The sequence below is a fragment of the Poecile atricapillus genome, chromosome 25 (assembly GCF_030490865.1).
Source record: "Poecile atricapillus isolate bPoeAtr1 chromosome 25, bPoeAtr1.hap1, whole genome shotgun sequence".
Lineage (NCBI taxonomy): Eukaryota > Metazoa > Chordata > Aves > Passeriformes > Paridae > Poecile > Poecile atricapillus.
This window is the reverse complement of record NC_081273.1, coordinates 851,235-867,354: the sequence shown is the minus strand read 5'-3', so window position 1 is coordinate 867,354 and position 16,120 is coordinate 851,235. Positions and strand designations below refer to the sequence as shown.

Sequence of the window (16,120 nt, the reverse complement as noted above, 5' to 3'; positions counted from 1 at the left end):
GGGACCTTCTGCTGGGGCTCCATGAGTGGAACCAATACAGGGTGGCACAGGGAACAGAGGCACCTGTGAGTAGCCAAAAGGGGCACAGAAAAGGCCCCTCAGACCCTGGGGCACTGCCAGCCCCTCTGGAATGGCAGGATGGAATCATGAGTGTGGGCAGCACGGTGTCAGGCTGGGAATTTTGTTGACACACCCCTCTGATGGCTCTAAAAACCCCAACTGAGGCAGAGCAGATAGTGAGGGAAGTGTGTGGAAGGCAGGTCCAGCTTCCAGGACTTCTCTGCTGTCTCAGCTGAAGCCCCACTGAAGGGGGAGGTGCCCACATTTGCCTCACACTTACTGAGAACTTCTCGTAGAGCTGGTAGGTGAGCAGGGGGTTGGGGAGCTCACGGAAGTACAGCTTGCACAGGGAGCCCACACAGTGGATGTCCTGGATGTAAATGTCCTTGGTCAGGTCAGGAATCTGCTCTGAGTCAAACTCGTGGCTGGCAATGAGAACAGAGAAATGGGTAAAGGGGTTTGAGGAGGAGGAATGAAATCAAACCCAGCACAAATTACAGCAAGGCTTTCCTGATATACAGGAAAAAATAAACACTTAGTCACCAAAGCCACATGACCCACAGTTGTGGGGCAGCCAGTGGGGTTATTTTCCAAAAAAGAAACTTTTTTTTTTCCTAATAAAGCATTTTCAGTTAGTTTTACAACCAACTGGCTGCAATCTCTTTTGCTGCACAAGGGCTTTTCAAAGTCTCCAGAGAACATCTTCCAAGACCACAAGAACTAGTTTAACTCCCAAGGGCTATGACTGGGATTGCCCATAGGAATGATGAAAGTTGCTGTCCCTCTGCATTTCAAATGCCTGGAAATGGCAATGGTAAAGCCTTGCCAGCAGCACTTCCATCAGCAGCACATGGAAACCAGTGAGTGCAGGAATTCCTGGCGGATAAGCTGGTGAGCTGAGCCTGCCTCTGCTACAGGGAGAAGACAGCCAGGAACCACATGAAGAAAACCCCACAGTACTCCCCTTGGTTTTCAGCGAGAGAAAAACCTCCAATCACCAATGTTTATGAAATAAAAGCCGAGCTCAGAAGGCCGAGGGCTGGCTTGCTGCTGGAGTATGTGCTGGGAAGTGCTGTTTCCAATTAGCAGGATACTCTAGGGGGATTAGAGTGGTGAGCCAGGCCCTGGGAGTGGAGGAGAACCTCGGGGTCCAGGCCGGAGTCTTTAGGCTGCTCGCAGCCTTGGGGACTCATATTCTGTCAGCACTGCAATCACAGCTGGGGCTGGGTGTGCTGGCCCATCCCTGGCCTGTCCCCCACCCAAAGCTGGCAGGTTAAGCCCAGAGGGTCACACCACTCCTGAGCTCACCCTGCCTGAGGAGCAGAATGTGCCCAGGGCACCAGGTGTGTTTTTAACTGAGCCCTCCTGGGATCAGGATGAGCTCTTTCCATCCTGGACATGGACACTGCTTGCAGGAAGCCTTTCAGTCCCCCCAGACAAGGGGCAGGAGAGATCCCCACCTTCCCAGGGTGAACAGCCCATCCCTTCCTCACCCTGAAGACAGCAGAGGAGGAAAGGAAGGATTCAATTTTCCACACCCCCAGTGCTCAGCACACACCACTTCCACAGGCACCTTCTGACTCACCCCTTGCTCACGTCTGGGACAGAAACTCAGCTCCTGGACTTGGCTCTACAGAAAAGCTCAGGAAGGCACCAGCACACCCCACACAGATTCACTCAGCCTGGCTCAAACTCCCTGCCCTATCTTGCCCTACTCCAGCAGTTTTTCCTAGGAATAAAGCTCACACTTTATATTGTGTGTAATATGCAGATATTCCCCTGCAGAACTAAGTATGGAGGGAAGAGAGGGATGCCCCACTACATTCGACCCTCCTTCTCTCTGCACTGGCTGTTTCCAGAGCTACATGTTATTCTTTCTGTCACAAAGGAAGAATTTGTTAGGTGAAGAACAACTCCACAGTCCTCAAAAAGATCCAGGACACCAGGATACAGGGACCAACACCCCAAATCAACAGTGGCTGTTCGCCCACCTGCCAAAAAATAAAGGCAGCTACTGCTGTACTAAAGAGCCAACCTCTGTCCTGTGGAAATCTCCCATGTGGAATAAATTCTTTAACCTTCTCTCCAACCAAAAAGCCCTTTAAATCCAGGAGATCCAGTTTTTCCTATGGGAAACCTAAGCACAGTGATTCATTTATAATGATACTGCAGCCTCAGCTTTGGAATGAGCATAATGCCCTGTTGATACTGCTTGGAACTGCAGCAAGATGCATCCTACATTCATCAAACACTCAAAATCTGTAGTGATTCCCATGAACAGGACAGTGTCAGTAAGTTATGCCATGTCTCCCTTTTGTCTTTGGAATATCTCAGAAACCTGGAAAACAGGCTGTCACTTCATTCTCTGCACAGAACAGGGAATGATGCCATTACAATTTTAGAAAACCATCTTTAAAGCACCTTTGATACACAATGAAGAAGAAAATGGTCTTAGCAACACAAAAGGGGAAAAATGGACTAGGGCAGAGATTAGAAGGATGGTCCAACACCAAATTGTTCCAAGTCAAAATGGGGAATAAAGGGATATAACTGAAGTAATGGCAAATGTTTTTATCAGTCACAGCTCCAGTCAGAGCCTTTGAATCCTGTATATCAAAACCTTGGAACCAGATTTTTAAAATGGGACTTGCTGGGATAAGAAACAGGATTAATCTGAACCAGAACAAACCCGTCCAATCCAAGGGTTTGAACAGGCACTGTACCAGCTCAAGTCTGCCCACTGAACTGGGGGACAGCTAGTACAAAAAAGATATTCTGCTCATGGCAAATAGTCCTGTGCTGCCTCTGTCAGGCTGTGGGCCCAGGAGCAGTGCTGGAATGAGTTACATCCATTTGACACATCAGTGCTCCAGAACAGAACATTCCACACACAACAACAGGAGGAAAACAGCCTCATGAAACAATAAAGGAGTTTGCTGTGGTGGGAACAGCAATCTAACCAGAACATACTCCTGGCCCTTCCCTGTGCAGCACAGCAATGCCACCCATCAGATTCAGGCATGCATCCTTTGCACATTCCCAATTAACCGCTGGTAAGCCAGGAGCCCAAGGCAGCAGGGAGAAACATCAGCTGCTCCAAAAGCCTCACAGAGCCAGAAGGAACAGAAGAAATGAAACATGACAGCACAGTGACACCAGGACCCTGATATTTTATCCTGGAGGAAAGCTTCCTGCAGGATGAATCCGCCTGAGAAGCCCATGCTGTGCCCCTGCCTGTGCCAGGGGCTCCAAGGCAGGCCCTTACCGGAGTTTCTGGATGTTGGAGGCGATCCCAGAAAGCCGGTATATCCCATCCACAATGCCGTGCTTCTCGATGAACTCAGTGCAGCTCTTGAGGACCTGGGGCACTGAACAACAACAGCTGGGGTTAGTAAAGCCCTTGCTCAGGCTGTGCTCTAGGCAGGTGTCATAAACTACTCCACCTGGGCCATGGTTTCAGTTCCTCCTCAGGGAAGAAAGCCTGGAAGAAATTTAACTTCAGGAGTTGATGTGAAAACTGGTCAGAGGTGTTCCTGCTTTAACAAGGGAATGCCAGGATATGAATCAGGTCAAAAAAAGCCAGTTCTGGTCAGAGACAGTGCAGGTCCTATGACAAATCCCATGGGAACTGTGGTGTGAAATCCTATTCCAGAAGAGCTGTAAAACGGAATAAATACTATCTTTCAAATCTATAAAGGAATAACTTATCGTGCTTGGTTTAGGGAAATATAAACATCAGGGAGATACTACTTTTGGCAGCACAGACAGGAGAGCTTTTACAACTAGTAATTTCATCCCAAATGTCTGCTGGAGCATGGCTGGATATGGAGAGCTCTACAGCATCCCACACCCACAGAAAGTACAGACAGAGCAAGGCATGACAGAATGGAAAAATCAGCCCAGGGGACATAATTAGGTGTCAAGTTAATATTGCAGCCGCTTCACCACCCCATTCCTTCCAGCTGGCTTCCCAGGCTCATGCACATCCAGTGCTGGAGCCGTGTGTCCATCCGTGTAAGCCTGAGGAGGAGCAAACCACTGGATTTACAAAAGGCAGTAAAACTGCCCCGAACACAGAGAGAAAATCAGGATCGAGCTCCTGTGAGCATCAGCAAACCTTTAAGGAAAAAGCTGGGATCCCTGTGGACTCCTCTGCCAGCCACATCCATTTGGCACATTAAAAAACAACCTTTTTGCAGCAGCTTCTCTGCTGATCCCAGTCTGTTCTTTAGATGCCAGGTCTGATCAATGTGCCACGTGACACAGATTTCGAGCAGCTCATGTGGCAAATCCCCTTACACCACGCAGCAAATGCCATCTGCCAGGCACTGCTCCCAAGTGCTGCTGCACTTGGATGCTCTGTGCTACCCCCACCTCCACAAGGCTGCTTTCCCAGCCTGCAGCAAACCCTCATAGCTGGAGGACAGGCTCATTTCAGATGGTTCCCTGGAAATCAGCAGGTGTATCCCAGAATAAAGGCACGTCTGCTCTACGCTGGAGCTCAGGAGGGGGTGAAAGCTCTAAGTCCTACAGCACGTCAGTCACAGGCTCAGCTGGAGCAGATTAGACCCTGCACCTGGGAGGCTCCAAGGCACCAAAAGGGAGCCAGAACTGAGCCAGCCAGGCTCCAGTGTTATGTTCCCAGGGATGTACAACAGCTCTCACCATTTTCCAGTTGGGGCAGGCTTTGAAGTGAGCAGAGCACTTGAACATTAAGCCAAGAGCCTTGGGAACCAAGTGCTCCTTTTTTGGGGACCAAAAACCAGTGGAGGTGAAGCCTTGTGCTACCTCAGCATCAGTGAGCTCCACGGAGGACCACAACTGATGGCTTCAGGAGCCAACAGACACAGCCCAAACATCTGAGCTGGGACAGGGAACAGGCTGTCACCGAACATACACCCAGAGAACATTGGGGACATGCCCATCAGTCACCCACAAGGACAGATCCCAGCAGAGCAGGTGGAACACGAGGCCTGGAATTCTCACAGTGTCTCACAAACATTTGTGGAGAACAACACTTAACACCTTTACTCAAAAAGACTCAACACCTCTTGAAGGAGAAAGCTTTTAAGGCTGGAAGTTGACAGGGAAGGAGTTCCATCCTACTCAAGCAGTGGCCAGAAAGGCCTGAAGTGTGCACTGCACTGGGAGGTGAGTGGACCCAGGTCTGCTGCAGGGCAGCACAGATGGAACAGCTCCAACCCCTGAAGCAAAGGACAAGGCTCTGTGTGCTGACACAGCCAGTGGTGTTTGTCCCCTGGGGGAGAAGAGCACCCCAGACTGCCAGACACAGCTGACCAAAGACCCCATGGGATGTCCTTGTGTGTCTGACCCATCACTACCCATTTACAACAGGCCAGAGGTCACAGATCTCACCAGTGACCTGCACAGGGCTGAGCCCCCATCGGCAGCATTTCCTGCATGCAGGAGCCCCAAAGGATGAGGCAAAGGAGTTTTCCCAGACTTTGAAGTTGAACTCCCTTTGCTGAAGCTGCAAATCTCAAAGACCTTGATGATCCATACTGCAACCACAGGAGGGGTACCCTGGAATCAGTAGAGCCCACTGAAATTAATAAATCAAGATGCAAATAAATAAACAGGTAAATAAATCAAGAAGCAAACGTACCAAGTGTAACTTGTCTCTAAAAAATTATTTTTCTCTTTCTCTGATTCTGCTGCACTTCTGAAATTTTCTTTTTCTTCCTAGATTTCTCAGTCTCCTTTGGGCTGAATTCTTTTGGGATCCTCCCTCGTGGGGAGCCCTGCTTATCTCAGTTCTTTAGGTTTGATGAAAACTCCCGAGCTCGTTAGGATCTTGTTTCTCATGTTTATTAGAAGGTCATCACAAAACTTGGCAGGTCTCTCCAGACTGACTGCACAAGTCTAAATCACTGTAATCTGGTACATTTCTTTCTGATGGTACAACAAGGCCTTGTGGCTCACTTTGTGTTTGAAAGCACAAAATGGTCCCAAACTACGTTGTTCTATTATCTTTATACTTACTCTTATCCAGTTAACAATAGACACATATTTAATTTTTCTTAATGACCCAATGACCCCATCACCTGTGTGCTGCACTGCAGCATTTTCTAACCAATCACTTACTAATACCCAAAAACCTCTAGGAGAGGAACATAAAGAAGAGACAACACCCTAAATCCTCCATCTTGTCTCCTGTTCTCTAACTTTTTCACCCAGTGACTTAAGAAAACTCTCTAATCTACACACTCACACTTTTAGCTTTTCTAACTTTAACATTTGTTCTCATGTATCACCATGGAAACATGCTCATGAATTTAATGTTATATGAAATTCAGTGTTTTTCTGGATCTTAGAGTTAAATATCAGAAACAAGGGCACACACTCTGTATCCCAGACTCCAACACCAAGAGGCAGATAAATAAACAGCACTCTCCCTGCCTGCCTGCCCCATTCCCAGCAGGAAACTGGGGGTGACAGTGGAGCAGGGCAGGGGAGCCAAAGGGAAGGTGAGGGCTGCAGCACCAATGCTCTGCCTCAAGTTCTCTTTTGTCATGAAGAGCCTGGGCACAGTGAGAGTAATTAATAAACCCTGAAAAGATCCTAGCAGGCTTGCTCCAAGCATTTCCTCATCTGGTTACCAGGACAATCTGTTCTTTAAGCTAAATATAAATATACCATACCAGCACCACGGATATTTTGGGGGAATTCTGCACAGTTGGTAAAAGGAGTGAAATTCAAATAGGGCTAAAATTGTACCTGAGGGGCCTTTGCTGGAATGGTGACTTCATTTTTCAGATTTCTGAACAAAGACACCTGGCTACTGGGTATATGCTTAACCTCCCTCTGCCCTCTAACACTCATTTTAAAGATGTACATCCACACATGGAGGGAACAGTGAATCTTCCCTCAGAAGGAGAAAGCAGGGTAACAGCCCCAGCCAAGACTTAATTTTGCAAATGTCAATTGTGCCCAGACCATCACCTACAACAGCTTCTGACACCACACAGTGACTTTTTCAGGTAGCTCTGTCCATCTGCTGCAGAAATCCCTCCCCTGGCAGGTGAACTTCTCAGTTCAGGAACTGATTTTGTCTTCTAGATCCCAAACCACAACCCAGATTTGAACCAGACAGGTACCTCAGCCTCATCCCAGCAGGGAACCAAAGGAGATTTCCTCTCACAAGATGCAACAGCAACAACACTAAAAAGTTCTACTAATGGCAGTTAATTGCTGTGGTTTCCTGCAATTACAACAATGAGACTCGAGGGCACACATGGTTTGCATTAAGAGCCATAAAGGCCCACCTGGGTCAGCACCTGGTTCCTGGCAATGCCCGGGAGCTTTGGGAAGGCAGGAGGAGGGAGCACAGGGTAACAGTGCATTCCTGCAGCCCCATCCAGGGAACTGGTGTCTGGCTATCCAGCCGAGCACACAGCCCTTTCCAGGGCCACATTCCCAGGCAAGTAACAAAAATCACTGATCCTCAGTGTGATTTTAGCCCTCTTTTGAGCCATGGGGTCTTCAGCCAGTGACTCCAGAAAAACTCCCTGCAGTGCAATCACTGCCTCAGCTGCAGGCAGCGAAAATTCACTGCCAGGTGCTGCCTGGGAACACCCAACTCTGCAGTGGCTACTGCACACACCTCCTGTTCTACACAATCACAGTAACAATCACCCCTCCCTCCTTCCCTCCACTATCTCCAACACCAGGTGGTTCCAGGAGACAAAGTGCAAAGGGCTGGAAATGTGGATGCCTCCCCAAAGGCATCCACATTTCATCATCACAGCAGCCAAAGGAATTAATTCAAGTACTTCTAAAGCATCTCTTAGCTGGTTTGAAAGGTTTATTGCATCTCTGAGGGCTCATTAACTGCTTAATTCTCTGCCATTACGAGGAAGCAGAAGTTCTATGGTTTTCATTCTGAAAAACATTTTGATTCATCCTCACATGAAGCATATTTCCTTTCCTATCATTTTGTTGGGTGGGGTTTTTTTTTAAATATTTTGTAATGTTCCCTCCCTGGGCTTTGTGAGACTTGCTTGTGTTCTGTTTTCTTTTCGTAGCACATTACTGGAACCAGAAGTGTTTGCTCAGCCTGGGGCATGAGGCCTCCCACCAAGCCCCCCTCTGGCACTGGCATTTTCCCAAAATATAGCAGTGGGGTGCAGGTCCCACAGGCCAGGCCTTGGGGCTGGACAATGGCCCAGAGCACCCGAAATGCTGCTCCTCACTGAATTCCACACGTAACAAACCCACAAGGGAGCTCAACCTCCAGGAGCATGGAAAACCAAGTGCCCTGAGCTCCATCTCAGCACAGGTGACAACCAGCATCCAGTGCCAGCAGACTTGGGATGCACCAGGAAAATCCAGACCCGAGTAGCAGGAGGTTACAGGATGTTTTGAGCCACCAGGACAGAAACTGGAACAATCAGCCATCAGATAAAATGCAGGTGGAGGAACTCACCCCTGGTTGTCCAGGCTGCCTTTGGGAACCTGCTGGGGAAAAACCAGCAGAGTAGGACACACACCCAGCACAGCACAAACGGTGCCACTGCAGTAGGATGAGCCCCTTTCTTGGAATTCTGTGCCTGGCCAAGACTGACAACTTCCAGACATCTGGAATTAGCCACATAAATCCCAACTCCCTTGCCATTAATGTGGGATTATGTAAAAACCAAACAGGGAATATCCCCTCTTGAAGAAATACAGTTGCTTTTATTGCAGTAATTTCCTATTTTAACACAATTTTAGAACAGTTAAAGGTTAAAAAGACTCTAAGATCATCAAGGCCAAGTATTTCCTTAAAAAAAAAAAACAGTAAAAACCCTATAATATTTCAGTCTGTGACTTTCAAACTTCTCATTTCTGAAGCTCTTCCCTCCACCTTAGTTACACAAAGGTGTGAAGAAGCAGAGGAGAGAAGTTAAGGATTTTCTCTTTATTGTGGCATGAGGGGCTCCCTGTCATACAATATTGTACCTGCATGTGTCATTCCACAGGCACACCAACCCCACCAGCCACTGCACATATAGAAAAACATCAAACTTTAAAAGACTCTCTTCTCAGGACTTTTGTCTCATTTTTGTCTCATTCTTAAATCCCCAGTCCTCATGTTTGAACCACCAAGAGAAATATTACACCAACCAACCAGACACTTTCCTTCCTTTCCAAGGAAGATCAAGGCCACGTTGGATGGGGTTTGGAGCAGCCTGGTCTAGTGGAAGGTGTCCCTGCCTGTGGCAGCATGTGGGACTGGGTGGGATTTGAGGTCCCTTCCAACCCAAACCAGTCTGGGATTCCATGATTCTTCAATTCCTTGTCCCTAATTTCCAAGCCATGAGCCACATTTACATTATCCACACAGGTGATAAGCTGTATGAAGTCCAAGCTGCACCAGTTCCTGATCACACACACACAGTTCTTATCTGGAGTGTGACTTTTGCACTTGGGAAGTGCAGCCATGGCAGAGTGGACCATAGCCCACGAGCTGGATCCCAGCTCCACACAGGGCTCACAGCACCAGACTCTGCTTTCTTGGCCTGGAATTGTGTTTTATGGCAGCTCAGCAGGACTGTGGAAAGCAAAGTGTAAAGTTCAGGCCTGGGGAACATAAATCCCCCTGGGCTGCATCAGGCAGGGCAGGTCAATAGCCACGTCTGTCAGGTCCTGGCAGATCAGTAACATTCCTGTAGCTGTGCCAGGACAGCCTGGAATCTGAGGGCTGCAGGAGATCCTCACTGCCCACTCTCCTTGCTGGAGGTGTTGTACAGACAATCCCTATCCCAGGATGCACCCACCCAGTTCCCAGGGCTCTGCTTTAATTGTTTTTAATACAAAATATCAAAGAATCATTAAAGCTGGAAAAGCCTCTAAGATTGAGTCAAATTGCTCTCCCATCACTACCGTGGCTGAACCACATCTCCAAGCGCCACAACCCCACAGCTTTTAAATGCCTGGGCAACATGAGCAGTTCCAATGCTTGACAACTCCTTCACTGAAGGAACTTTTCCTAATATCCCACAAGACACTACTAATACTCAGATTTGGCCAGCGTGCTGGAGCTTTTTGTTTACATCAATTACACTCCAGCCAATAAATTGAGGGGGGGGAAGTTCTCCCAGTGCTAAGAGCAGCAGGGTAAGAGCACAAGCAATCTGCAATGTTTTTCCCCATGTTTTTTTCCCCCACAGCTGTAGTGTTTCAAAATGCAAATTAATTTTCAACTCCTGGCTGTCCTCAGGGTCACTCAGGCACAAAGAATCCTCTCCTCGCAACTGCAGGGATGGAAAAGGGACAAAGGGAGAGACAAACCGGGTCTTTTTTAACAGCAAAGTTGTTCCCTGCCCAGCAGCCCTAAGGATGTCCCTCCAAAGAAGAGACTCTCCACAGGGATCCCATGTACCCCTTTGTAATGCTGACCCCATACCCAATAATCTCGAGTTCCAGCAACTCAGAGGGAAGATGGTGAAGCAATAACAGTGCTTGCTGTGGTTGGAAATTTGCCCAAAATAGCTTAAAACTTTGAGAGTATTTGAAAGTATCAACTTGTGTTCAGTTAGTTTGTGCAGCAGAGAACACATCTGCAGCAAGGGGAGTTCTCTACTCATCACCAGTCTGGGTCAACTGTTCCCTCTTTTCCAGGCTGCTGGATCTGCCTTTGATGTCACACAAGGCTGGGTGCAGAGACACTCCTCACCACATCCAGGGGGACTTCAGGCACCCTAAACTCTGTGGCTTGCCACAGTTCAACACCAGAAATGTTCAGATTTGGGATGCAAACCCAACCCAAGGAACACAATAAATACAGGGGGAACACACAGGTGTATTTACTTAATTCCTACAGACATTCACAACTGGATGTCACCAGTGTCACCAGATGGCACCTGTGCTGGCACTTGGACAAATACTATTTGGTATTTATATCCCACTCCTAATCTCCCCAAGTACCTCCTGGGTATTAGGAATTTACCTTGTGGCACCTTGGGGGCAGATACAGGTTATTAGTTTGATTGTACAAGCCTAGAGATGGAATGGGAGATAACAAACGAGTTCCCCAAGGCAAAAAATTTGTTGCAGGGACAGGTTTGAGCTCCCAGCTCAGGGCCAGAACTCTGAGTGCAGCTGTGACCATTGACTGTCCCAGTCCTTTGGAGGTTGATTTTTAATTTAAAAATTACTCTAAATCAGAAACTACTGAAAGGAAACTGGTTTTGACCTGTTTGAGGCTGCCTGGTTTCAATATACTGCCAATTAAATTAAAAAAGGGTCAGTCAGGAGAGCAGGATGGAGGAGAAGGGGATGGCCATGATTACCTGGGAAATCAGAGGTTGGCAAGCCACAACAGTCCCACAGAATTCCTGCCCCAGAACGCAACTTTAAAACCTTTTCCCCCTCATTCACACGATGTGTGCACAGCAGGGACTCAGGTGCAAACGAAAATGCTGAGACAGGCCAGCGTATCCTCAGTGCACAACACAAAACTGTTTATAGATACACAAATACTGCTGAGGGAGGCAGAGCAGGAGGATTTCCAGTGTCCCCAGTTAGGTGGCCTTGTCAGGAAACAAGATCCACCCCTGATTTGTGAGCTGCAGCTCTATATATAAACAACCAAGCCCAGATAGCCAGGAGAGCATTACAGAAATAACAGGATGAGTAAGATGCATTGTTTTTCCTGCTGTGCCAATGGAGAAATTAGGATCCCTTGTTTAGATAAACAGCTGGAATAGGACAGACAAGGTGAATCACCTCCAGATATCCCCGCCTGCTTGGATAACAAGCGTAAGGGAGACACAGACTTTAGGGGACTTGCCAAAGTCACACAAGAAATGTCTCAGCAGAAAAGAGGACTGTAAAACAAAAACTTCAGAACTCAGATTTGTGTCCTAATCATGAACTGCTTCAGGCATATAAATGCTTAAAAATAGAGCCAGAAGGAAAACTGGGATAGCAGGATGCCAGAGCTGAACCTACTTGGAGGTTTGAAACTTTTCAGTTCACATCCAAACTTGTCAGCTTGGATACTCTGAAAATACCTACTGAAAGCACAAAAATGCCCCAGGGGTTCATTGCAAGAGTGAGCACATGTAACACAAGCTCCCAGCCTCGTCCAGAGCCAAGGTGCCCTCCCCCTGCTGGAATGGCTGCAGCCCACGTCACCGTTCTGTGGGAAATGTCACACGCATGTCACACACAGCCAACACTTCAATAAACCTTTGTACAGGAACAAGTTGTTACTGCCTGAACAAACCCATTGATGTGGCTGCCAGCATTCAATTCCAAACATACCTGGGAATCACAGGCCAGGCTGCTGAGCTGCCACAGAACTCTGTGAAGCAGCAGGTAAAAACAGAGGGTGCATTCCACATGAAACCTCTGCCAATATTCCCAAGTCTTTCTGAAGAGAAAATTTTGGAGCAAACCCATAATGAGCAGGGATTTCAGCTGGGTCATCAGAACACTGAACCCCAGACAGGTCTGGGTTGGAAGGGACCTTAAAGCTCCCTAAGTCCCACCCCTGCCATGGACTGGGACAGTGCTGTAACAGGGAGTGGGAACTGGTTACATTTACTCTCATGGAGTTAAAACAGCAAGAAAAACTGATATTACTTAATCTTAAAACTCAGCTGTCCTGAATTCCCAATCAAGGCTTCCTTCAGGATGCCAAAGATTCCAAGCCAACCAGGCAGCCTTTTATTCTAATGACAATTCTGAGCTGGTAGAAGGGGCTCCTCTCATCAACACCAGGAGCCAAAGGGGGTGACACAGATTGCCAAACCTGTGCTTGAGCTAAGGGTAACCAGGCTTTCAGAGATCCCAGCCAAGAGGCTGCCAAGATCTCATTCCTTGTGTTTCCTTGTTCTGGGGACAGTTCCCTCTGTATCCAACTCTGCCATAAAATACCATCAGGGGCAAATACATCACCCAGCTGTAGGGAGGGGATGGCTCCAAGGGATGGATAACTCCAGAGGACCCCAAACAAGCCATGATGTCAGCAGGAACCACAAGGCACTACTATGGACCTTTCTGAAGAGCATCAGAAGCAGCACAGGAGAATAAAACCATCCCTGGCAAACCCCTGCTGCTCCTGCACAGTATATAAAGAGATACAGATCCCCTACCTGCTATTTTTCTGCTATTCTCTTCTGTTTTTATTTAATTCTACCCACCTGTCCAAATTAATGCTGAATAAACGTGGAGAACTGGAAGAACAGGAAGGGCACAGAGCAAGATCAGGTGAGTTAGTGAACTGTCTTTTGTAGGCATTTACAACTTCAGCAGAAGTCAGTGCCTCTTTTTTATAAAAATTAAAATCATGCATAGATCCTTCACTATAGGAAATGTGTCAATTAAAAATTCTGTTTGTGAACATATCTTCTCCAGTGATGGAAGCTATTTATGAACGTGACAAAGGCATAATGAGATACAAAAAATGTCACGTGCCATTAGCCTACAAGAGCCTCTGTGGATACAGCTGTTTGTATGATGGATTCTCTCTGGAGGTGAATCTGTGACATGGCCTCACTGGGGACTGCAGGGCTGGCTTGTGCTTCAGTCCAGCTGTTAAGGGAGAAAGGGTCATTCCCAACAAGTGATAGGCAACAGGAACACTTCTGGCTTGGAAGAACAAATGGTGTCCCCATGCTCTGCAGGCCAAGCAATCCCAGCACATGATGCCCAGCAGTATTTGAATAAAAAGTACATTGTAAAGTAACCCGTCGAGTGCTGCAGTTCAGGAGTCCCTCACTTGGCAGAACAACAAATTGGCTTTTCCCTGCTGGGTGCTGACCCACCCTGGCCTGTGCTGACCCACCCTGGCCTGTGCTGACCCACCCTGGCCTGTGCTGACCCATCCCACCCCATGGAGCAGCCCCAGCTGCCTGGGCTCCCCTGGGTATTGTGGCTCCATGTGACCCCCTGTCCCTCCACAGCTCATCAAGAACATGCCCAGCTCCCTGAGCCCTGCCTCTCCTGCAGCCCAGCACCATGGTCCCCCTCACTCCCACACCTGTAACACCCCCAGGAGCTGTGGGGAGCTCCCTGGCCAAACATTCCAAGGCAGGAGCCAGGGCACAGTGCAGCTGCTGCAATGCAGCTCTCCACCAGCTCCCACACTCCACAAACATGCTCTGCCAGCACAATCCTGCTAATTGGGGTTGGGCTAAATTTAAGTTGTATTTAGTTTCCTTCAAGAGATAAAACCTTGGGGGAAAAAAAAGAATCACTACCTACAAAGGTACAAAGAAAAAGAAGCAGGTTGCTTCAGGTTCAGGGATTGGGGTGGATTTGCTATATCTCACAGCTCCATAAAACTGTACCAGGACACAGGGAATGGCTGGAGCTGTGTCAGGGGAGGGTTAGGCTGGATACTGGGAAAAGCTTTTCCCCCAAGAGGGTGCTGGCACTGTCCCGAGGCTGCCAGAGCTCCAGGAGTATCTGGGCAGTGCTCCCAGGGATGCACATGGTGGGATTGTGGGTGTGTCTGTGCAGAGCCAGGAGCTGGACCAGATGATCCCATGTGGAATACCCTGTGGATTTGTAAAACAAACCAGCAAGGCAGGTGGCAATGCACCAACCCAACTGGGAGAATTTCTGACAGCAATGGAGAAACAGCAACTCCCTGCTGAGCACGGCTTGCTGCCAAGTGACTCTTCCCTGGCAAGAAAAGTATCCCAAGCCTGGCAGGAGCCAAGGGATGAGTAAGGCACTGGATGGGACGCAGATAGGACTCTTCAGGCAGGCTCCACGGGGTGTCTGGAGCTGACTGGAGCAATGTTGTGCAAACCAACACACTTGAACGGAGCACTACCACAGACTCTGCCAAAAAAAAAGTCCAAAATCCCTCATATCAAAACTGGTTTTACTCCTGCAGGTCCCAACCCATCATTCAGTGCTGACATGTGACAAGAGAGAAGAAAAGGACACCCTGCTGAGACTTTTGCTGGAAGCAACACACCTATGCATACCCAGCCCCATGCCCAGGAGCCTTGTGACTCCCACTTCCCTCTTTCCCAAGCAGCTTGGAGCACAGATGATTTTGAAAAATAATCATGTGATCTGCCCATGACTGAGAACCTCACCAAAGAGACCGGATAGCAATGCTTCCTTCCCTCCTTCCCCTCACCTCCAAGGGCCTTCGGGGGAAGGACTGCTTGGCACCTCATGGAGGTCTAAGTCCTACCCAGGAAGGGCTCCAGCACTATTTGGACAGCTCAGAGTGTCAGCACAAACCAACTGGAACTGAAAAGCAAACACCCGGGACACTGCCCAGCACTCACAATCCCCACCATGAATCACCAGAAACACAGGAGAGTTTAGGGTGCACTGCTCATCCCTCACACTGTTAGTGTAAGCACTTGTTAAATCCTCACCTCCCTCCCTGTAGCTGCTCAGACCCACACAGGACACTGAGGGAAATGACAAGCCACATCCTCCCCAGGGCAGCAGCACCAGCAGCCTGTTGCTGCACTCCTCCTGCCTTCCCCAGACACCCTTTCCTAGAGAGAAACCTGGGCACAGACATCTCATATCCTTATATTTACAGCTGCAGGTTCTGTCCCACCAGCCTGGGAGGCACCTTCAGGAGGGAGAGGAGCACGTCCTCAGCACAGGCCCATCCCAAAAAGTCAGATAACCACGACAAATGCTCTGCTAGGTCAGGACTCCGTGAGTGCAGCACGTGGAGCTTTGCAGGATGGCATCCCCGGGCTCCTGCTCCCTAACAGCAAACTAGGGCACATTCCTGCTTCACTTTCCTCCTGTGCATCCCATGCCAAATTTATTCTCCTGACAGCGGCTCAGAGGATGCAGAATGAGGGATTACTTGCTGAGCCCACAGAAAGACAAGGTACTGCAGTATGTGAAACATCTCCTCTGTGTTTGTAAATCCCCTCTGGGTACACAGCAAATACATTCTTCTCCTGGCTAAGCAATCTGAGCCAGATGCCTCCGTGTATGGTTTATTAAAACAATGTTACACTTATTGCAGTTTTTGTCCTTATCCCTTTTATTCTCTCCTTCTGCACCCTGCTCACTAGAAATGAGCAGTTTCAGAGATTCATGACTAGAGCATTTGGAC

At 48.4% G+C, this 16,120-nt stretch overlaps 1 protein-coding gene across 3 annotated transcripts in view; it reads right to left on the bottom strand.

Annotated features, from left to right (window-relative positions):
* Nucleotides 1-16,120, bottom strand: part of ARHGAP32 (Rho GTPase activating protein 32) — a 243,552-nt gene that overhangs the window by 18,547 nt on the left and 208,885 nt on the right. For all 3 annotated transcript variants that reach the window (XM_058856945.1, XM_058856944.1, XM_058856946.1), the window contains 2 exons: nt 3,326-3,428; nt 341-485 (listed from right to left, as the gene is read on the bottom strand). In XM_058856945.1, coding sequence (XP_058712928.1) covers nt 341-485; nt 3,326-3,428 — 248 coding nt within the window. The remainder of the gene's footprint in view (nt 1-340; nt 486-3,325; nt 3,429-16,120) is intronic.